Raw genomic sequence first — 23,273 nt, forward strand, 5'->3', positions numbered from 1 at the left:
AGGGGAGCAGGAATCAACACGTGCTCTTTGGACTGACCCTCTGCCACCACCTGCACCAGCTGGACACCACACCCACAGGCCCACCAGCCCCACAGGGCCAACTGCATGGTGCCCATCCCAAGACCTCAAAATCCCCAGGGCCAGCTGCAAGGGGCCCCAGACCCCATGGGGCCTTCAAATCCCATAGGGCCAGCTGAACCAAACTGCACAGGGCTCCTAAACCCCACAGAGCCAGCCACGTGGGATCCCTAAACCCCACAGTGCCCCTAAACTCCACGGAGCCAGCTGCAAGGGGCCTTAAACCTCACAGGGCTCCCTAAACCCCACAGGGTCAGATGCCAGGGGACCTCAAACCCTACAGGGCTCCTAAACCCCCCAGAGCCAACCGCAGTGGGCCCCTAAACCCAATAGGACCCTCTAAATACCACAGGATCAGGAAAAAAAAAAAAGCCCCTAAACCCCACAGAGTCAGCTGCATTGGACCCCTAAACCCCACAGGACTCCCTAAATCCCACGGGGTCAGCAAAAAAAAAAAAGGGGGGGGGCCCTATATCCTAAAGTACTCCCTCAACCCCACAGCACCAGCCGAAAAGAGCCTCTAAAACCCACGGAGCCAGCTGCAAGCGGCCTTTAACTCCCCACAGGGCTCCCTAGACCCCACAAAGTCCCTGAAGCCGCACAACACGATCCGAGCCGGCGCCCCAGAGCGGCGAGGCGAAGGAAAGAGAAGCGGCGGAGGGACTTACACCGACACCCGCTCCCTTCCGGGGCGGAGCGGGGGCGGATCGCAGTCGAGCGAAGCGGGGACGGCGGCACCATGATGGCGCAGCGGGCTCTTCCTAACCCCTACGCGGACTACGACAAGTCTTTGGCCACCGGCTATTTTGATGCCGCCGGGAGGGTGAGTGGGAGCGGAGTGAGGCGGCCGGGGCGGGAGCGGGGCCTTCCCGGGGACGGCCGCCGCGCTTCAGCGGGGAAGGCCCCACTCCTGCCCCGGCCGCGAAGCCAAGCTAAGCAGCCAGGAGCCCAGCCTGGTCCTGAGGTACCCAAGGGTTTCTAGCAGAGACCTCTCAGGTTAAAAACCACTCGGTTTCCTGGTTGTGCTCCCTCTGGGTACCTCCAGCTTACCAAGAACCCCTCTGCCTGCTGATCTTTCCTTCAAGTTTAGTGTTTTGGGGTTTTTTTCCCCTCCACAGCTGACCCCTGAATTCACGCAGCGGCTAAATAACAAAATCAGGGAGCTGCTTCAACAGATGGAGAGGGGCCTCAAGTCTGCCGACCCACAGGACTGCACCACGTACACTGGCTGGGCAGGTAGGGTGGCCGATCGGATGGGATGGAGCAGGAGCTCTCCGGAGCAGACTTCTAGGTCAGGCCAAGGCAGACCGTGAGGTTTTCTGTCTGTTTGAACAATCACAGTACATCCGTATCAAGAACATTGCTGCTTCTGCATGTTTTAATCCATGTTTTAATCCATTTTTTAATCCATTAAAACAAGGGGCTGTCTTTCTCAGCACTCCTCATTTTTGGAGCAGGTTTCAAGCTGCAGAGGGAAGACTGTAGCGTTGCAGGGCAGGATTGGGTCTTCTCTTGGTTAATAGTGCCAAACTTATGCAACAGAAAAGGCCAGCACCTGCTTGAGAGCAAACATGGGAGCCTCCGAAGGGACTGCCTCCAAATCTGGCCACGGTGGGGATGGCAACAAGTAAACCAGTGCTCCGTGAAGTAGGCAGATGCGCGTGGTGGGTCATGTACCTGCGAGGAGTCCTTGCATATGGCAGTGGTGAGCTTACAGCCTAAGATAATGTCCATCTTTTCTGTTTGGGTTGAATTTTATCTTATGACATTGTCTGATTGGCAGGTTGTTCCATTCCTGTTCCCCAGGTAGTGCCCCTCCACTTAGCCAGGGCTAGTTCTGCTCCAGTACCTGCTGGAAGGAGCAGAGATGCAAATGTGAGTATAAGGAAGGATGGAAGCCTTCCTCACACTAACTCTTGTGTGCAAAGCTTCCAGGAGCTTGTCTTTCTCCTGTTCTGCATTTTCAACCTGGTTTTCCTTCCTTGGGAGCATGCCCTGCCTTCCCCCCCCTATTCCTACCCACTGGAGCCAGGAGGACTCACCTTTCTCTGCTGTCTCATCCTTGGCTACTGCTGTGTGCTTTGTCAGCTTTCCTGCCTTCTGCACTGTGCCAGGCTCTAGGGAGGGGCCCTGGGGTAGTTGCAATTAATCTCATGCTTGCTGCAAGATTTTTTGCTGCTGCTTTTTTTTTTTTTTTTTGGCAATACACTGCCATCCTAAATGGCAACTTTCTGCATTGTAATCCGGGTGTGGCTGGCTTGTGCTTGGATGCTGTGGAACTCAATGCCAACAGTTTGCTTGGGAGAATGATGTTCATTGTGTTGGTGCTAAACTAACGTCACAGTTTGATGACAGCAATGCCAGAAATGCCTGCTTGAAAATTTTAGTAAGGTAGACCGGCACTGAGAGCACTCTAGAGCAGTTCATAAGAAATACTAGGATGCCAGTATTAAATTCCAGCATGGGAGAACACTGATTTCATTAGTTGCTGCCTGGCAGCACTCTGCTGCTGCTGCTTGTGAATTTATGCATTTTTGTTCAGTACTGGCTGATTTCACCTTGGGAGACAGGTTCAGTCTTCCAGTCTGTGTGACTCTGCTCTGAGGTCCCCTCAGATGAAAAGCACTCCATACTTAAAGATGGTCTCCAGTCATGAGGGTGCTACTTAGGATGATGGTAGAGTCTACCTCTGGCCAAAATAATTCAGGAGATAAAGCGGGGGGACAATTAGCTGATGTTAGGAGTACTCCAAAAGTCTGTGAGAAGGTAAACACCTTTCCCCAGAGACCATGTTCCCTTTCCTCTTTGGGCACACAACCTTCTCACCTTGGCTAATAGGATTAGAAAAAAAACCATGGACAGATTCCTGCAGGTCACAGCTAGGGAAGTGAAGTTTGCAGATATTACACTGTATCTTTGTCACCCTGCCTTCTTTTCTAATCCTAGCTATATTAATTTATTCAGTGCTGGTTTCCAGAGACAAAATTAATTGGGCCAAGACAGCAGCTTTTCCCTGTAATTGCTTACGTAGAAAAGGCTTGTTGAGTATCTTCTCATGTAAATCATTGCCCAGCAGTCTGAAATCAACCCGCACTCCTGTGGCCGCTAATAAGACAGATTTGAAATGTGGCTCTCTGAGCGCAAACTCAGCGTGAAATGTAACATACTTGAGTGTACTACATTACATCCATATACAACATATGCTGGCATTTTACTTTGGTGCCTGTTTCTTTCCCAACACACTTGACAGAGCCCTGTTCCCCTGGCCTGCATTTGTGCCAGGGAAGCCACAGCTTCTTGGCATGTGGAGCTGGAGCAGAGGGAGGGAAGGACCTGTATTTTCAGCTCAGAGGCAGTGAAAACACTTTGGATCACGATTATCCAGCATACAGCTGAATGCCCTCAAAACACATTTGAATCAGCTTGTTACAGTTTCATTCAGTTCCCCATAGAGATCAGGGCCCTGTAGGCAACACCTGGTACGTGCCTGGGTATAGACCAGACTTGGCTGTTGTGTTCTGTTTTGTCTTTTAATCAGTTTAGCTAGACTGCTGTAAGAGCTTTTGTGGTCTTAATCTGTTTCGCTGGTATCAAAGTGTTGACTGAGGGAAGGTAAACTGCCGTAAGCTAATTCTGAATCAGAAGCAGTTCAAATCCTGGCAGAAGTACAACTGCCTCATCCATTTTCAAATAGATTAGCACGAGGATGCTGAAGAGTACGTACATGTGTGTTGGTATTTCTCATAGTACACGAGGCCTTGCTCCAAAGACTACCTCGACTGGGAGCATAGACGATGGAAAGGGAATGGAAGGAGACTGACTTCACTCCTGTCACCTCTTAGCTGACTGCAGAAGCTAGGAAGCTCCCGAGTCCAGTGCCTGCTCGACTGTTGTGTCCTTCCAAGATGATGAGGTGATCTGCCACCTGAAATGGTATATAAGGGAGAGATTCCTCTTCCTCCACATTATGGCAGTGCCTTTGGAATTTGTTTCCCATGTGAGCATTCCCTTCTCTAGCAATGTCATAGTCATGGCCTTCAGAGCTCAAGGGCCTCTGAAACAGACCGATGAGTCCAACTGGCCTGCCCCACCCACAGCTTTTGGCTGGCCTGTTGGCAAGTAGAGATGAGGAGCAGGGCTGAGTTGCCTTTTGAAACGACACTTCAAAAGACACACCAGATGAAAGGAAAGCCATTTAAGAATGGGTAGACACTCTGACCATACCAGTTCAAGAAAGCTTCTGGAAAAACACCTTTCATTCACTTTAGTGCAATATCTTAGTTCTAACCTGAGAACCCAGAGAACTTGCATCTCCTTAAGAAAGTTTGGTTCAGAAAAACAGAAATCCTCGGATAATCCCTACAGAATAAGAGGCAGTTAAGAAGCCAGAATAAGACTGCATTTGATGAGAGAGAATAGAACACCTTGTGTCATCCACATAAACCACATTCCTGCCAAGCGCTTGGTGGATAGTTTTTGTGAAATCTCTGTTCTTAGAGATAGTCAGTATTTGACTGGACAAGGCTCAGAGCAATGGGATGTAAATTTGAAGTTGGCCTTACTTTTAGAGGGTTGGATCAGATCACCTCCACGGATCCTTTCTAACCTAACCTGTTGTAGGATTCTGTGAGGGGGTAATGGGTAGTTTTGGTTTGGGCTGGGCTTGGTTTTTTGTTTGGTTTGGGTTTTTTTTTTGAGGGGGAAAGCTTCTCTTGTAAAAAGTAAGGCTGGAGAAGCTGAGATGTCCTGAGAAATGCCCCATAATGCACTAGGAAGGCAAGCTGCAAGCTGTAGTAAAATGCACCTGTGGCTCCGCAGACAGTTCTGAAGATGGGGTGATACAGCCCTCCAGAGAAGATGTCTCGCTGGCCCATTCAGCATGGCTTTGGTGTGCATTTATGACTGCAAGATAACATCCTATGCATCTGCACCAGAAAAGATGCTTATTATCCTTTGAGCTGGGCAGTAAAGCTATGGCACCCCCTCTGTAACTTTTACTCCATGTCTGACTCCTTAAAATGACATGAGGTTTCTCACTAGAAACAACCAGGCTTCATCACTATGTGCAGAGATAGGTTTCTGTTTCTTCCCTCTGTGTTTGACATCCTGCTTTGAGTGTGCTGGCTGACTGACTTCCCCAGGTCAACGTGAGATCTCTGAGCTCTTTATTATTGTAGATGGCAGGTTTGGAACTGGTCCAAATTAGGTGAAGAATCTCTTGCGGCAACCTGGTGTCCTTTGTGAAAGGACCACATTGCAGCTCAGCTCCTGGTGGACAAGGAGGCATGTTCAGAACAATCTAATGGGCATCCCTGCTGGTGCTGTCAGCAAGGGGACAGCAGTGGAGCTGACACCGAGCAGTGCTTCCTCTCACTTCTATCCACTCTGTTCAGCATGAAGGAGAAGCTTTGTCTCACTACTGCTGTTCTCCCACCAGGAGAACTGTTTGCAATGGTAGTGCAATCCAACATAAAGAACAAGCCTAAACTCGCAGGGAAGTTGAGGCCCAGCTTTACTTCTCCTTGATCAACAGAATGGTTGTATGGATGAGATATTCTTTCAGCCTACTGCAGTGCTTTCACTCTCAAGCAAGAACTTTTCTGGTATATCCAGTGATGTACGCTCTGTTGAAAGCAATGGTTGCTAAAGTCAGGGCCATCAGCTCTAGCCAATTGGTGCAGCTGGTGCAAAGAATTCCATTTCTACTATGTACATTTAAGTTTCTTCCTCTGCCCTGCTCAAAAGAAATCTCTAATGCAAAGCACCCCTCTGCATCTGCAATACTGTTTATACAGGATGGCAAGAGGAGGGAGATGTTGTTTACTGTCCTACTGAAGGTGTTAAATAAACAGGCTTTGTGAGAGACATGCAGAATTGATTTTTGCCTCCCTGCAGCAAGCAAGCATCTCAGGCATTAACACTCCAGTGTTTTGGCTTCTCGCACATTAGAGATGGCAGTTTTGGTCATCAGAGCCCTGCTAAAGGATATCCGGTCAGTAGCACATGTGTTCACTGCAGTCCTGCACCATCAAGTGATGTCTGATGCATTCTTCATCACATGTGGCTATGCAGCAGGTGTTACACTGCGAGGAGCAAAAAACTCTGAAGTCTGGAGAAACTACAGAGAAGAAGGTTGAATAGCAACCAATGAACAGAACAAAGCCCATACATCTTTGGCAGTAGCAGGCCACAGGCAGCCACTGCATGGCAGTTCTGCTAGAAACAACCAGGAGTCTCAGAGGTCACAAAAATATGTCACATTTCCAACTGGGACACTGAACACAGACCTCCAGGGCACACAGAAAGGGAGCAGACCCGCTGCTTACTTAGCCCCATTTGACTGATGATGCCATGTTTGTATAGCACTTAAAGCATGCCAAACAAACACCCAGTCAGTTGGCAAACCCTACCTGGTCAGTTGGGGTGAGGAAGATATTATTGGAGAGGGAGTGAGGCAGAGCTGTGGAGTAGCTTCTGCAGAGCAACACTGCCTAGCTGGGCCAAGTTCATTAGGTGGAAACCCTCTAGTCTCCAAACTTCAATGCCTCTGAAATGTGCTGCCTACATCTTGGCACTCAGGTCAATATAGAATATTCCCCACCCAGGTGACTGCATTTTGTATCCCTCTACATACATCTGTAAACATTGCCTCTTTATGCATGGGCCTGCCCATCTCTGCTGGCCTTCCCTACTTTTGGGCTCTCAGATAGCAACAGAGCAAGCAGCGCGCTGAAGGCAGCACTGCATTGTACCCTTCTGATCAGCTTGAGAGTATGAATTCCTTGAGGAATGAGGTGAGAAAATTGGCTTTAGATTCAGTTTGTAAGGCCTTTGGGTTTTAAAGAAAAAGGAAAAATGAATTATTTGGGGAAGCAACTCACGCCTTCCATCATTTAGTATAGGTCAATGGTTTTCTGGAGTCTTTTCCAAAGATGCTTGGGCCTGGGAGGAAAGGGGGCAAGAAGTGTTTTAAGAGAGGAGAGGCAAAGAAGTCGGAGGAAAACAGTGGTGAGACATTTGCTTTCTAAGAATTCAATCCTAGCAGTGGTCTTAGCATGGTAGTTATGTACATAATTAGGGTGGTATGATGGCAGTGGGAGTAGAAACTACTTACAAAGCAAAAAGTTGTATATTAAAGCAGGTAAGTCAAGAGTGCAAGTTGTGCTCAGACAGCTATCAGGCCTATTGTGGTGGGTTGACCCTGGCTGGGTGCCAGGTGCCCACCAAAGCTGTTCTATCACTCCCCCTCCTCAACTGGACAGGGGAGAGAAAATATAACAAAAGGCTCGTGGGTTGAGATAAGGACAGGGAGAGATCACTCAACCAATTACCATCACAGGCAAAACAGACTCGACCTAGGGAAAATTAACTTAATTTATTGCCAATCAAACCAGAGTAGGGTAATAAGAAATAAAACCAAATCTTAAAACACCTTCTGCCCGCCCCTCCCTTCTTCCCAGGCACAGCTTCACTCCCAAATTCTCTACCTACCCCCCTCCCCAGCGGCACAGGGGGATGGGGAATGGGGCTTGTGGTCAGTTCATCACACATTGTCTCTGCCACTCCTTCCTCCTCAGGGGGAGGACTCCTCACACTCTTCCCCTGCTCCAGTGTGGGGTCCCTCCCATGGGAGACAGTCCTCCACAAACTTCTTCAATGTGGGTCCTTCCCATGGGCTGCAGTCCTTCATGAACTGCTGTAGCGTGGGTCCCTTCCACAGTGTGCAGTCCTTCAGGAGCACACTGCTCCAGCGTGGGTCCCCTGCAGGGTCACAAGTCCTGCCAGAAAACCTGCTCCGTGGGCTCCTCTGGCCATGGGGCCACAGGTCCTGCCAGGAGCCTGCTCCAGCACGGGCTTCCCATGGGGTCACAGCCTCCTTCAGGCATCTGCCTGCTCTGGTGTGGGGTCCTCCCTGGGCTGCAGGTGAATATCTGCTCCACCATGGACCTCCCTGGGCTGCAGGGGGACAGCCTGCCTCACCATGGTCTTCCCCATGGGCTGCAGGGGAATCTCTGTTCTGGTGCCTGGAGCACGTCTTCCGCCTCCTTCCTCATTGACCTTGGTGTCTGCAGGATTGTTTCTCTTACGTGTCCTCACTCCTCTCTCCGGCTGCAGTTTCTGTGCTGCAGCAACTTTTTTTCCCTTCTTAAATATGTTATCCCAGAGGTGCTACCACTGTCACTGATGGGCTCAGCCTTCGCCAGCGGTGAGTCCATCTTTGAGCTGGCTGGCATTGGCTCTGTCGGACATAGGGGAAGCTTCTAGCAGCTTCTCACAGAAGCCACCCCTGTAACCCCCCTGCCAAAACCTTACCACGCAAACCCAATACACCTGTTAAAGTCTAGCTGTACTAGGTGCTAAATAAATCAAGGAGAGTGACTTGACATTTGCTATCTAGAAGAGGAGAGTTCCCCTTTAAAGAACAGCTTCATATCCACATCCTTATAGAGGTGAGTGATGGCACCGTACATCTGAGCTCTCTCTGGAAATACTAACACTGAACTGCTTAGAGAGAGGACAAGGTTATTAGCTTCAGGAGGAAATGGAAATTTGCCCTTAATATACATGTGGAATTGAATTGTCTGTAGCATGAAGCTTTGGAGATTACCCATGCAAAATGAGAAAACGATCTAAATTTAAAATTGTCCTTAGTACCATGGAAAGCAATTTTGCAGCATGCTTGCCCCCCTTCACCTTACCACATCAAAATCTGCAGAGATTGGCTTTATTAATTTAGGTTTAAACACAGGACCTGAGTCTTCTTAGAAATGGTTACTGGTAAGGGAAGAAATAAGCTTCTCTCAAAGTGATGTAGGCCAGTAGCTTTCTTCAGTGCATGTTTGAGGATGCCTTCCAGATCAGAAGGATGGTCCAAATGTGGCAGACCTTTCAGACACAGACATACTGAGGACTCCTCGGTTACCTACTGAAAGCTTCAAGAGCCGGATGAAGACAGGTCAGACAGAGGCAAAGGACAGCAATTGATGTGATTTCTCAGTAGCAGAGTTGTTTCTGTAGCTGGCTAGCCCATTGAAAACCTTCAGGGAGGACCATGCAGCCTTTTCCAGCATTCCAGGTAGCTGTTTATGTTTCAGACAACAGCCGATCTCATGAATCATGTGCTGCAGAGGAGAGTGAGGCAGCCCCTTTCTTTTCTAGGACACACCAGTCCTTGGTGTAGGGCTTGGGACCTGCTCAGCAGCAGGAGATGATGTCCAGGGAGCTGTAATAATCTTGCTGGTGCTTCCCAGTGAGAGGGAAGGGAAAAAAAAAAAAAAAGAGAGAGAGACAAGTAGGATGTCTCAAGGGTGCTGCTTCTCAGTGCTGATGATGTGTCACTTTTTTTAAAATCCAATCCAAGCTAAGTGACGCAGCCCTTTACCTCCTGGCATGGGAAAAAATAATTGAAATAAGGTAACAACTCCACACTGCTCTGCCACAAGTACCATCTTGCCCAAAGATGATTTTTTTTTTTTCCTCTACTGTTTAGCAACAGTCCCAGGTACAGTTGATAGATTTTAGGCTGGTTTGTCTAGGTCTCATCTTTCGCTTCTCACTATTAAAATTGTATGTAACCTGTGTATCAAAAGCTCTGCAGTCCTCCAGGACCTCCTGGGTCAGACACTGCTGTTTGTCTTGACCTGCAGTCCAGTTGTGCGCAGCATCAGGTACAAGGTCACAAAGCAGGAAAAGCAGCTGTGGCTGCTGCAGCTATGGGTTATGCCCCTGGATGTGCCCGAGAAGCCTGTCTAGAAGGCTTATGCCCTAGACAAGGCTGAGGGCCAGGCTTTTACATTCATTAAAACAGCCAGGGCACATAGTGGGAAGGGTAAACTTCTTAGGTGGGTACAACCTTTATGTTCCTTTTGCAGGCATTGCTTTGCTGTATTTGCACCTGTATGATGTGTATGGAGACCCAGCCTACCTTCAGGTGGCCCACGAGTATGTGAAGAAGAGCCTGAGCTGTCTGACAAGACGATCCATCACTTTCTTGTGTGGAGATGCCGGGCCCCTGGCAGTGGCTGCTGTTGTCTACCACAAACTGCAGAACCAGAAGCAGTCAGAAGACTGCGTCACTCGGTAAAAAACACTTGGTTACATCTTTGACCTAATGTTCCACTTGCTAATAGAGCTGGTCTGGGCTTGTACCAGGCACTCTCCACCAAGCCTGAATACATTTTGTTGCAGTCTTACATGAGAGATAATCCAGTAACTTAGCAAGGCAGCGCAAATTTGTTCTGCCCTGGGGAAAGAGCTGGCTTAAGGACAAACATGCTTGCCTGGCAGCCTGCAGTCCGGGGAGCAAGGATATTGTTCAGCTGGTATTGCTATCTTAAAAATAATTCCAGTAAACACAGAAGAAAAAAAATGCCAAAATTTAAAAAACGCAGAAGGTGAGGTTTGGTATTTTTTCAGAACCTTTAAATTTAGCTTTACAGGCATTTTGATGAAAAGGAGAAATGTGGTAGGATTATTAGAGTAATTTTGTCACTCACTTCCACTTGCTATTTGTTAGTTGACTTTGACTTAAACCTGAGATTGACAGCATCCCTTTCAACTGCTGAATGCAGCTGGTTATGATTCATTTATTTCTATTTCCTGCCTTTCCTCAACTGTTTTCAAATGTATTTTTGTTGGGTACTTAAGACAAGAAAAGGACAAACAAGCAGTCCTACAGTCAGATCAGCATATGGCAGAGGAAGGAAAAAAGTTAAGGAGTTGCAGTTGCAAGCTTTTCTTGCTTAAGGGAGATCAGTTTTGAGAAGGTGAGAAACAGCCCTGTAAAGAGTTTCCATTTACGCTTGGTCAGCACAAAACCAAGACAAAACCCCTGACACTTCAGAACAACACTGAGTGCCCTTAAACAGCCATCAGCAAGTGATGCACAATATTAATTTAAAAAGCCATGAGTGGGAATCAGAGGTGCCTGTATGGTTTGGACACCAAGTTCCCACTCTCTGAACTAAGAATAGCTTCTGGGTTATGTGGATACGGTCAGTCTGAGGACAGAACTCTTCTTTATTCTTGAAATAATCTGTGGTTTAGGTTTTGCTTAATACTGGTCAGTGGTGAATCTCACTATGATTAATATATTTGCTAACAAAAAGGGAACTAATCTGTTAAACAGTACTGGCCAGTTGTGGTCAATGCATAAGCCCTAAGTTGTGAAAAATCCCTAATTCATGTTTTCTTGCTGTAGCTCTCCCCTCCCCGTATCCCTCCTGTTCTGCCTACAGTTTTGTGGCAGAATGGAAACTCATGATTAATTCTGCAGTGCCATCTAATGGTATAATAAAGGCAGAGCCTTGGAAATTGGTTTCTTCATATATCTGAGAGGAGGAAAAAAGAAAAATGTGGCTTTCTGGAAGGAACAGTTACACTGTCCTTACTCTGCCACCAGTTCCCAGAGTAGTTAGCCTGGCCATGCTACCTTTAAAAAGAGATTATGTCTTTGAGAAATAGCTCCCTTAATCAAAACTCTTAAATGGATTTTGAGTATGCTGTTTAGTTACAAAACAGTTTCTAAGTTACGCAGTGCAAGTGCATAGGAAGTGCACTTCTATTACAGCTATGGAGAAGGAGGGCCTCTTGTCCATTTTGTTCTCTGTCTTTTAAAGCACCTCATCTTTACAGAGCCTGAGGAGACAATCCATCAGCCAGGTTTTACCTGCAGTAGAAGAGACCAAAGCTTGCTTTTTCTTAGCTCCTTGCTCTTGCCTAAATGAGCTCATGACCAACAAATGTGCTTTTATGCTCTAGAGAGACTAACATTTCAGGGCAGCCCATTTTCCAAGACCCTGTGAAAATCTGAGCTGTGTTCTAGGAGTCCTCTTTTCCCTCCATCTCCCACCAATTCAGAAGGTCAAAGGTTTGCTTTTAGAGCCAGTGGCATAGAAAAATCCCATCTTGCTCTACAGCTGCCTTGCTTTCCCTCTATCCAGAAACTGCTGATTTTTGACAGTTGAGGTAATAGGCCGATATGTGAGCAGGAGTGGTTCTTCCTTTCAGGGACCTTGATTTACCCCCTCGTGCCCAAGAAATGCATTCTGCATGCAATCAGTCCAGCAGCATCCCAGGCATCTCTTGCTGCATGCATGCCATGCAGCCCTGCCCCAGATTTCAAAACAACAGAAACTGCTGGCAGGCTTCCTCCCCTGATTATCCTGGCTGGGAAAGCAGCTAGAGGTAATGCATAAGGAGCAAGAATAGTAGCTCCAGCTGCTCCAGATTTCCCCACGAAAAGAAGATTTCACATCCAGACCTCAGAAAATCCCTAGTGTGGGTATTACTGTTTATCTGCCCATCCATTCTTTCTATTGCACCTGACATTTCCCTGACATCTGAGCTGAACAACATCACCAGCCAGCATCTCTTCTGGCCAGCCCGCTGCTGGGCAGAGTCCATCTGGAAAAAGAGTCCGTTTCCTCCTTGGAAACCCTCCTTTTCGTCTGCCTTCCTTGGCCCTGGGGACAGGGGACATGAGGAGGCAGCAGGGCTTTCCTTTCAGCCCACACAGCTGAGAGAGGGACGCGTGCTTACTCGTAGTCTTGGATGTAAGTCTGTTGCTTGGGTTTAATCTGCGACAAATCTCCCCCATGGAGCAATGCACATCTCAAGTGGCACATGAGGAGACAGGGCTAATCCACCTTGAGACACTGCTTTCTCCTTTTGCCTTCAGTATCCCTGCTCACTTTTAGTGCAGTGCCAAGGGAAAGTTTTCTGCCATGGGGAGTCACAGCCCACCATCCTCTCTCTGCTCCGAGTGTACTCTGGACATTTGGTTGCTTCTTTCTTTTGCAACACATTGTTCTGCCCAGGAGCAAAGGCTGCCAAGGCACCTTTTCTGCTCCTCACACTGCTGTGACAGGGAAGCCCTGCACACACACAGCTCTCCTGGCTGGTTTCTTAGCCCTCGCCCTGTTGCAGCCACAGCAGGAAGCAGCTGAGGAAACAGCCTTGAAGCCACTTATGCTGGTATTTTAAAAGTGATGGCATTTTTCAGATTGCTGTCTCAGGGGTGAACAAAAAAATAAAACCAAAACCAGTCACATCCCTGCCTGCTGCTCTGACAGGGAAGGACATCCAGCCTTGTTGGAAGTGTGATGAGAGGCAAAACAAAGGAAAAATTGCATCAAGAGTGAATTGGGCTACAAAGCACCAGTGTGAGGAGCTGTCAGTCTCTGTTAGTACTACAGGAATATCATCAACTTTGCAACACGATAATAAGAAAAATGGCAAAGAAAATATCTGACTCCAGCAGACCTCTTGCTCTGCACTTGTGGGCTAAAGCCTGGTGCCAGCCAAGCTGTCCTCAGTGTGGGGTTGCACCACAGACAGCCCACAGCACTCATGCTCTGCTGAGCTGTCCTCACTACTGCTCAACTCTCCCTAGAGAAGATTTCTTAAACGTGCCACAGCAGCTTGATGTTAAACAACATTTCCAGCCTCTTCTCCCCACCTCTTACCTAGGCTTTTAGCTCATGGAGGCACCTCTTTCTCTACTGACAGTGTAGCCCTGGCCACTTGCAGGCATGGAGAGAAAGGGGCTTTTCTGTCATGACTTCTGAGCTTAAAGGGTGAGATTTTTCCACATACCATCAGCACCAGTTTACCTTTCTAGCATTCCTTGAGCAGCCAAATTAAACAGATACCAGTTTAGTTTGAAAATAGTCATTTTTGGCAGAGGGTCTGCCTTGCCGACAGCATCACAGAGAGGTAATGGTGGGCAGCCTTTCCTGAGCGGTCAGCAACTTTATGCTGACCATTTCCCATAGCCCAGGTTTCCCCACAAGTAGGTTTCCCAGAGCTGGTGCTCTCAAAAACAAGCACATAGTACGACCACATTGTCAAGAGCTGAGCAGACTAAAGGAATAAGCCAAACAAAAAGCAGAGGGGAAGGAGGGATTCTGCAACTTGCATAGCTGGAAGGCTGAGACCCAGAAACTGGCCCGACATCTCCCAGGGCACGGGCAGCATGAAGGAACAAACCATGTTTTTGAGCTCCAGTCTCACTGCTTGGTTACATGGCTTTGAGTGTCCTCTAATCTCCCCCATGTGAATTTTTCTTTGTAGTTTGCTCCATCTACACAAGCTTGATCCACGAGTGCCAGATGAACTGTTGTATGGGCGCATGGGCTATCTCTATGCACTAATATTTGTGAACAAGCACTTCGGAGAGGAAAAGATCCCTCAAAGTCACATTCAGCAGGTACTGTGGCTTCTGCTGATTTGTTAGCTGTCTCTTCCCATGTAGCTCATCTTTGGGCAGATACAAATCAATGCTAGATGTAGAGAGCTCTGGCAACAAGGGAGAAACCACATCATGGTACCCCTGCTGCTCTTCTTCCAAAGGGACAAAGCACCACACCCCACCACCCACCACCCATTTAAATCCATAGGCAGTACTGAATTGGCATTTCACTCCCTCACCCACACTCTTCCCTCTGCTTGGGCAGAAAACCAGCTCTTTTGTTCTGTGTCAGGATACTCACTGTGCTGTGTCCAAGACAGCAGCATTTCCCTCACCCACATCTGTTCCCATCCACAGGTCTGTGAAGCAGTTGTAGCCTCAGGAGAGAGCTTGGCCAAAAGGAGGAACTTTACAGCAAAAAGCCCACTGATGTATGAGTGGTACCAGGAGTACTATGTAGGAGCAGCCCATGGTTTGGCTGGGATTTACTACTATCTCATGCAGGTAAGAGGCACTGGAGGGGAAGGGCCTTTAGCAGCTGTTTCACATTTCTTTGAACAAGGAGGAGCATTTCAGTTGGTGCTTGGTGATGTCAAGCTGGGCAAGATCCCTTGTGTGGTAGTCTTAGTCCTGTGTCTGATGATACATCCCCTTTTCTAAAGGTTTTCCCCAAGTCTCTTGAGATTGAATTTCCCACCTCCATGGAGATCTGTAGAGAAACGTGACCTGCATTATATCAGCAGTTTCACATAATGGAGGCCTGTAGGTCAGCTGGGTCTGAGCTTCCCCCTCTTGTGTTAATTGCTTACAAAGTATTCCCATTTGTTGGTATGCGTGGACTTCCTGCATTTTTTGAGGTGGTTACTTGAAGCAATCTCAGATTGTTACAGAGCAAGAATCTCTGTAAGAAAAGCATGGTGAAAGAGATCATTCATAGTAGGAAAATGGGAAATGCCTTTGTTTCCAAATCAGGGCTTATATCTAAATGTGAAAGAGGTGGGACTTTTTACTTTGATAAAGCAGCTGAGTTCTGTAGTGCCTGAAGCAGGCAGGGCAAGACAAGAGGCTGGGAGCTGCAGTGCCCCTTTGCTTTGATGCTGTCTTTCTCACAATTTTGCACAACTCACTGGAGCTCTGGGAATATTCCATCCCTGGCTCTGAAATGAGGGTGATAATTCCCCTATGTCAGTCACTTTGTGCCTAAATTTACAGTGCTTAAGCTCTTAATAACATTGCATTTTCAAAGCATTAAGGGCACCCACTGAGTAACGCAAATTATTTTAACATAGCAATGTTCATAGAAATAGGTGATATCTTTTACTACACCTAGCTCTCACAGCAGGTGGAAAAGCAGCCACCAGTTTTCAAGTATTTGAGCTTTCCTTCAGGACCCTCAAAGTTCAAGCCCATACACAGGATAAGCGGAGTTCCTGTGAATACAACCCCCTTATGCAACTCAGAGAGGAAGGAGTGGTTGGTGGTTTTTAAGCAGAAGGAGATTTGGCAAGAAGAGGATGCAAGGTGATTATTCCCCAGGAGCACATAACGGCTAGTTATGGGAGCAGGGGAGACAGCAGTGTGCTCTGAGCCCAAATTTGCACTGAGTCCCTGAGCTTGTTCCCAGGCTGATGTTTTAAATAATTTTAAGTGTAAGACTCCCCTAAAATACTGCATGAGCTTCATGCTTCTCTGCTGTATGAAGTACAAGGAGCCTGGATCAGCCAAGCATGATGCACAAAGAACCTTGAGGGAAGCAAACAAGGGAAATGTGGAGAGGAGGACATTGGACTCTTATCTCTAATGGTTTTACAGCACAAGTATTGATTTTTAATTTTCACCCTATCAACCTGGGAACAGTGTGATCCTTAGCTGAGAGTGCTTATTGCACTCTGCTGTGGGAAATTAGAACTGCACAGATTTCATGTGGGGCAGTGTCATTGGAAGAGGACACTGAAGCTACTCCCTCGCTTCCATCTGAGGTCAGCGGTGAAGCCACCCGCTTGCAGTTACCCAGAAACATCTGTGAAAATGCAGCATCACAGCCCGCCAGCTGGGCTGGCCCAGCAGCTCAGAGCTGAGATGCTCTAGGTGCTAGGAATCATTCCTGGTATTCATCCTTAATATTGATTTTAGACAGTTTATCTCTCTACCCCAACTCTGGGTACCTGAAACTATTCCTATGCATCTTCAGGAAAAGGAGCAGCAAGCTCTCTTGCTTAGAGGGCCAGGTGACACGCTAAGGACAGTCTTTGTTTCTGGGGATGCAAGGGTGCGACTGGAAGTAGGTCCCTGCCAAAGGGCAGAGCAGCCTGGGACCAAGTGGGTATTTGTGATGTGTGAAAGCCTGGACCACAGAAGTTACTTCATTTACAAGGAGCAAGAGGGTAAATGGCCATAGTTGTTTCTGTCTTTCAGGCAAATCTTGGGCCTCTTACGGACAGACAGAATGGTAATTCTCCCTGATTTAACACTTTCTGTCTCTTAGCCTGGCCTTGGAATGAGCCAAGTAAAACTGCACAACACAGTCAAATCCAGCGTGGACTACGTCTGCCAGCTCAAGTTCCCATCTGGCAATTACCCTCCATGCATCAATGACACCAGAGACCTACTCGTCCACTGGTGCCATGGGGCACCAGGTGTTATCTACATGCTTGTCCAGGCCTACAAGGTACCAGAAATCTTGCAAAAACTCTTTGGGGACCCCTAAATGTGGAACTTCATCATGGAGAAGACTGTTGACACCCTCCCTGCCTGAGAGTAGGATGGCTTGTTACAATGGAATCCCCCCACAGTGACCACTGACTGATACGGAAGTTAGTCTTTTAAAAAAATTCTTTCTGAAAATACCCATCAGCTGTGTGGGGTGTCCTGTTGCAGGTGACTGATGGTGACAACTAGTTGTGTGAAGTAATGGTCATACAGCCCCATTCATCATATCAAAATCATCCTCCTTTAAAGTAGACAGCAAAGTCACAGCATTAAGACTTTGGTAGGAGAGAAACTAATTAACCCAAGCCTCCCCACTCACACAGGGATGCTTTTTGTGTGGAGGAAATCATCCCAGCAAGAAGGAATATTTCTTGTCTCTACAGGTCTTTGGGGAACAGCAGTACCTAAATGATGCCCTGCAGTGTGCAGAAGTAATCTGGCAGTATGGGTTACTGAAGAAAGGCTACGGGCTGTGCCATGGGACAGCTGGCAATGCTTATGGCTTCCTAGCACTGTACAACCTCACTCAGAACATGAAATACCTGTACAGGGCCTGCAAGGTAAGAGCCTCTGTGAGGATGGGAGAGGGGAGTATTCACTTCTGCCTTTTACATCACCGCCTTTGCCTTTGCAACCCAATTTCTAGTGTGGCAGAGATGCAGCTAGATTTGACCAGCTCCACCAGAATAGTCCTTCAGCAGTGCAGTCACTGTCTGACAGCCTGTACAGACGGAATATCCTGCAGAAGCCTTGCTCTGCAAGGGATAATGTGAGGATGAGGGTGGTATTTTTTTTAAGATCTGTCTTTAACAAAATTTGAACACTTTTTGTTCCTCTTTTCTCAGTTTGCAGAGTGGTGTTTAAGCTATGGCCAACATGGGTGCCGCACTCCAGACACGCCATTCTCTCTCTTTGAAGGTAACCTCCATCTCTAGGCTTGTATTTTGCTCCTGGATCTGAGCCAGTCCAGCACCAAAGAAAACCAAATACACACTCCACTGAAGTCTTTGCAAAACTCAGTCTAGAAGATGGAAAGGAAATTGTATTAATTGTTTCTATCCTTTCCCAGAAGCAGTCTTGTAGCACAGGCTAATGTCTTAGCTGGAGCATCTTGTCCTCCTTGGGCCTCCTGCACAGATTCTGCACACAGGTCTCAAGGGGAATTCTTTAATGGGTACAGGCCAAAGTCTACCTTATGGTAATCTGTAGCCTGGCTTCTCAGGCAGTTTCTTTTCTGTGCAATTTTAAGGATTAAAGTCCTTCATGGGCTTTCCAGTTCCGTTCCAAAGATGAGTGAGGAACAGATGGGGCTGCTTTTGTAGGGCTTGTTGGCTCCTGTGGCACTTTGTGGCTCCTGCTAAAGGCTCCCCCAAAATCTGCCATCAGCAGGTATTGCTGAAAGAGCCTGTTCCTCAGCTAATGTAAATCTCCCTAGTTTTGCTGCAGGCCAAGGAACAAGAACAGTTACTTCAGTGAGGACCTGAGACAACAATGTCACAGGGTCCAGAGTTTTGCAAAGATATTCAGATTGTTAAACCTCTGGACAGGTAAAGCAGAAGGGAGTGAGAGCTGGAGGGGGGACAACCCATCGTGTTTTCCCAGGTGCTTTTCAGCATTTGATTAACTTCAAAATGCTTTCCCCACTGAAGTACTTAAGTTGCTTGGGAAACCTGGGTTCAGACCTCGAAAATTATTTAGGTCCTTCTGAAAATGTTTACTTTTCTTCTCTCTTCATGACTATTCACCCCCTGGATCATTGATAAAATGGGTGCCCAAAGAGAATCTCTCTGAAGCACATTGTATTTTCTTATCCTCAGGAATGGCTGGAACGATTTACTTTCTTGCTGACCTGCTGGTGCCAAGCAAGGCCAAGTTCCCCGCATTTGAACTCTAAATCTGAGCTTGGCAATTTCCTGCCTGAATCCTTCCACACTTAGAAAAGCAGTTCGAAGCTGCTTTCTCCTTCTTCCAAACTCATCGTTGTTCACCTAACTGAATGTAAATCCATCCTCCTGAGGGCATGCTAAGTTCTCTGGTCATCTCATTGCATTGTTTCAATTTAAAAGACAGAATGCAGGTTTTGCTGGTGTCTCTTAAAAATGCAGGGCTGCAGGTGGGAGCAGGGAGAAAATGTACAGTATTTTGTTGGCTATAGAGTTTTGCTATTTTGTGTATCCCGTTTCCTGGGAGAAAGTTTACTATTAAATGTACCTTTGGCCATTTGATTTTTTTTTGTTTGTTGGGGTTTTTTTTGGTTTGGTTGTTTTGTTCTGACAAGTAATTGCAGGAATTTAGTTGCCTTTGGAAAACAGAAGATGAAAAACTGAGACTATTGCCCAGCAAGTTGTATTTAAGTGTTTTCTTTCTGAACACCCAGGGAGTAGGCAGTTCAGTAGCTGGGCTGCTCCACATGAAGTGAATGTGATGGACTGTGGAGTCTTTATATAAGTTTTTTTAATGTCAGATTGCAAGTGGAACAGCTGGAACTGACAGGCAAAAACCTTGTCCTGAATTTTCCACCTGTCTGCTTTAACGGCAATGGCTATGTATAGCTCTTTTGTGCATTTTTTCCAGTGACAGACAAATAATCCACTCGCTTTTGTGCTTATTTGCCATCTTATGCTAAACTTTGCAAAAGTCCATTGATCATCTAATGGAAAACTCCTATCTAAAAGCAAGCTAAGCATGCTTGTTGGTGTGGTCTCTTCTGTTTAGCTTCGAAAGTTTATTTTGCAGTCTTTATTTAAAATTGTGTATGAATATTATGTGTTAGGTGGTGCCAGGCCCACCAGCAGCAGCATGGGAAAAAAAGTGTATTCTACTGAGTTCTGTTAGTGTTTAACCTATTACCTGTATAGATGTTGTTTACATGCTTTGTTTTATAAGCTTTCCTGAACCTGGATAATTTGAGTCACTTGTTTGCCTTGTTACTGCTTGTTGTATTTTGATATGCAACCACACATCTACCCAACTGGAAAATCTGCCCTAGGTTAAATAGCTTTGACCTGTCAAGCAGACCAGATACTTGCAAGGGGTAAATCTGCTTTTCTGTCCTTAGCTGATGCTACACTAATTTGCAGCAATTAGGGACCTGACCCTGTAGACCACTTTCTTGGCACTGAGCATGAGCTAAACACTGAGCACAGTGAGAGTTACTGATGCAGCCGTACCGCTTTGTGCTGTTTGAGGGCAGCTCCTCAGCCTGCACAAGAGTAGGTGTGGGTTTTAATTTTTTAAGGGCCCAGTTGCCGAGTGCCTCAGGCCACCTAAGAGCAGGCGAGCAGCTGCAGGGCAGTGCGGCCAACCTCCAAGCCAGCACACTCCTGCACCAGCGATAGTGAAGGAGGAGGACCAAACCTGGCACACTAACACAGCTAGCTCACATGTGCCTGAACACAAGGCAGCCTAGTCCCAGCAGCATAGGCAGACCCTCAAGAACTTCCTGGATGGGCTGCTCCAGCAAAGAGTAGAAACCATTCCTGGAAGGCTGCCTGTTTCCTGAAAGCTCAGCCTCCTGCTGCCATCACATGTTTCTGGAAGTTCATCAGGAAGACAGCCTGAAGCACAGAGAAGCTCATCTGCTTTGGGCTGAGCATCCCTGTCAGAAGCCTCAAGCTCATGCAGACTCAGCAGTGGTCAATCCCTATCATTCACGGGGCCTAAATAACACAGGGAGGCGACTGGAAAGGAGAAACAGCCTTGAGAGCAGGATTTGGCTAATCAAACAGTTTGGAGGTGGGATCCTGTAGTATGAGACCTGCTCTAAGTTACCTCCCAGCTTGGCTGGTGTGATGGCAGTGTAGGGACACTGCTCGCAGCCTGGGTTTCTCCCAGGCACTGCTTCTGTAAAGGAGATGGTTCATGCAGCCTGGTGTCATGGCAGCATCACATCCCAGGGTTTGTACACTGATTAGGGGATCATCAGGGCCTGGTGTACAACTGCTGAGTGAAGCACTGTTTATTAAAAATGCTGAAATGAACAAGCTTTGGGTTATTTTTATACCTTGCTTTGTGACCAGGATTCATGTCGGAAGAGATCAAGATACGCCACAACAGCCACTGTGGTGGCTCCTGGAGGCTCATTGGCCTCCCACCCACCCTGAGTGTTAAAGAGTATTTCACACATTTTTCCCTGTCTCCAATCTGTCAAGGCCAGTCCTGTGCTCTCCCTTGCAGGCTATGCTTTTCTCCCACAACATCCTTTTGCAGTGCTGTCTCTGTCCAAGGCCGCATCCTCCCTGCTGTGGCTTCCATTGGAGACCACAGCCCTGCAGGTTAGTCTTAATTGCACCAAAATACACCTGTGTGCACCACTGGCCACCAGAAAGAGGATGTGGATCCTCCCAAAAAAGCACCTCCTCCCCAGTGGAAGGAGGTACAGGCTGCGTCGGGGAGCCTGTGACTGTCTAGCACCAGAGGCTTTAAGACCAGCCTATCAGGAATGGTATGTGCCCTCCAGCACGAGCATAAATAAGGTTGCTTGAGGTCCTATACAGCCTGGTTTTCTACAATTTTCCTTTCTATTAAGGTTTGTGGTAAAGCTCTTCAGGGAGGGGGTCCAGCCATTGGGATGGGAAAGAAGCATAGCACAGAGTTTCTCTGGTTGCCCTTCCTTTCTCGTACAGTGGTGTGGTGCTGCCCTTTTCCACCCATCTTTATGCCAAGCGGAGGGTGCGGGAGCAAGATGAAGCCTGAAAACACACAACTGCTCCTGCTTCAACAAGCTACCCGAGAGGGACTTTATCAGAAGTGTAGATGCTTAACACTTAGTTCTTGATGATGGTTATGTTTGTCCATGGCAGTGTTCTGTTTTAAAAAATCAAGTGCCTTATACTCCCAAGAAATAAGTAAAAACATATTTTGAATGCATTGCTATCTGGCTCGGTTTGTGTTCACCTCCTGTGGTACCAGTGTGATCAGTAAGATGAAAAATGTCACAAATACTGTTAACCAAACGCCATCTGTAGGCGTGCATCTCCCCCAAGAAGCTGTTGTGGTTTCAGCTCTCAAGAGCTGACAGCAGCCTCAGCTATGAAGGAGGTGACATAGGGACAGCACAAGAGGACAAATACGTTATTGCTGCCTCTGCCCAGCTTACTTCATTTCCCATTCCTGCATATTAACTTTTCAACCCACAAACTCTGATCAGCACCTATGCTAAATCCGTGGCTAATACTATGTTGCAAATCCACCCTCCCCTGAGGGGTGGTCAGCCCCGACAGCATTAGCAGTCAGACACACAGCTCATCTGATAAATCGGTTTACAAACTACCACTGCAGTCGTTTAATGCACACTGGTTTCACATTGAAACCACTTCAGAGTAGGCTGCTGGCTTCAGCGTGTCAGACACCCTCCTTGTGTTGATAAGGAAGAAGCACAGAAGAGCAACTTGGCCTCCACAAACCCCAGCTCTGTCCCTGTCTGGGGGCAGAAGGCTTTGTTCCCATCTGACAGGCATGGAGCTGGGCAAGGTGGAGAATTAAGGTTGCATGGTCCCACCTGCAATACCACAAAAGCAGCTGTGGGAGAAGCAGCCATGAGGGGCACAAAGCTGCTGGCGAAGGGCTTCATTTACACAAATCAGCCAGCCAGACCTTGCTTCTCTCCAGCATCTCATCTGACTTCCATCCCTCTGCACCAATATCTCACCTTTTCCCCTTCCGCTCTTTTATTTTGTTCATGTTTTTCCACCACAGTGTAATACCTTCGCCAAATGTGAGTGGGGTTTTCTGATGGTAACACCCAAGGGAATGTGGCTGGTCCCAGTGAGGCCACAAGTCCTGCTCCAGGCCAGCAAGGGCCCAGCACATACAGTTGATTTGTTGCAAGGGATTCTATTTTATGTTTTAAATTATTTTTTTATATTGGGAAGAACAACACAAGTTCCTCACATCTCCCTGCCCAGAACAGCTGACGCCTTTGGCCAAAGTGTCCCCTGCGTCCCTTTAGCTGCACCTGGGAAAGAAACCTGAACTGAAGGCCAGTACCCAGACCAGGAAATCTAAACCCCAAGAGTTACAACTCAACATTATGAAGTGTCTGAAGATAAAATCCAACAGAGCAGGAGGCAGCAGATCTGCCCAAAATAAGCACCTGAGGAAACATGCTGGAGCCCAGCTAGGCTTGCCCCTGGTAGGAGAGCTGGCCTGGGGACACCCCTTGCCAAAGGGTGGGTGGCAGTGGCCTCAGAAAGGGGCTGTGTGCCCCCAGCAGATGGCAATGCAGCCTGACAGCAGCAACCACCCTGCCACTGCCAAGCAATGCCTGCACCATCAGCTGCTAAATCGTACCTCG

General features: G+C 47.5%; 1 protein-coding gene across 1 annotated transcript; it reads left to right on the forward strand.

The window, feature by feature from the left end:
• The first annotated feature begins 761 nt into the window (after positions 1-761).
• Positions 762-21,847, forward strand: LANCL1 (LanC like glutathione S-transferase 1). The gene is made up of 9 exons (XM_052791985.1): positions 762-901; positions 1,197-1,314; positions 9,951-10,158; positions 14,152-14,287; positions 14,627-14,773; positions 16,755-16,937; positions 17,362-17,538; positions 17,824-17,896; positions 18,796-21,847. Exons 1-9 carry the CDS (start codon positions 818-820, stop codon positions 18,870-18,872), a joined length of 1,203 nt encoding a protein of 400 aa, XP_052647945.1. The 5' UTR covers positions 762-817; the 3' UTR covers positions 18,873-21,847.
• Positions 21,848-23,273: the final 1,426 nt, after the last annotated feature.

Source organism: Harpia harpyja, chromosome 7, assembly GCF_026419915.1.
Source record: "Harpia harpyja isolate bHarHar1 chromosome 7, bHarHar1 primary haplotype, whole genome shotgun sequence".
NCBI classification, from domain to species: domain Eukaryota; kingdom Metazoa; phylum Chordata; class Aves; order Accipitriformes; family Accipitridae; genus Harpia; species Harpia harpyja.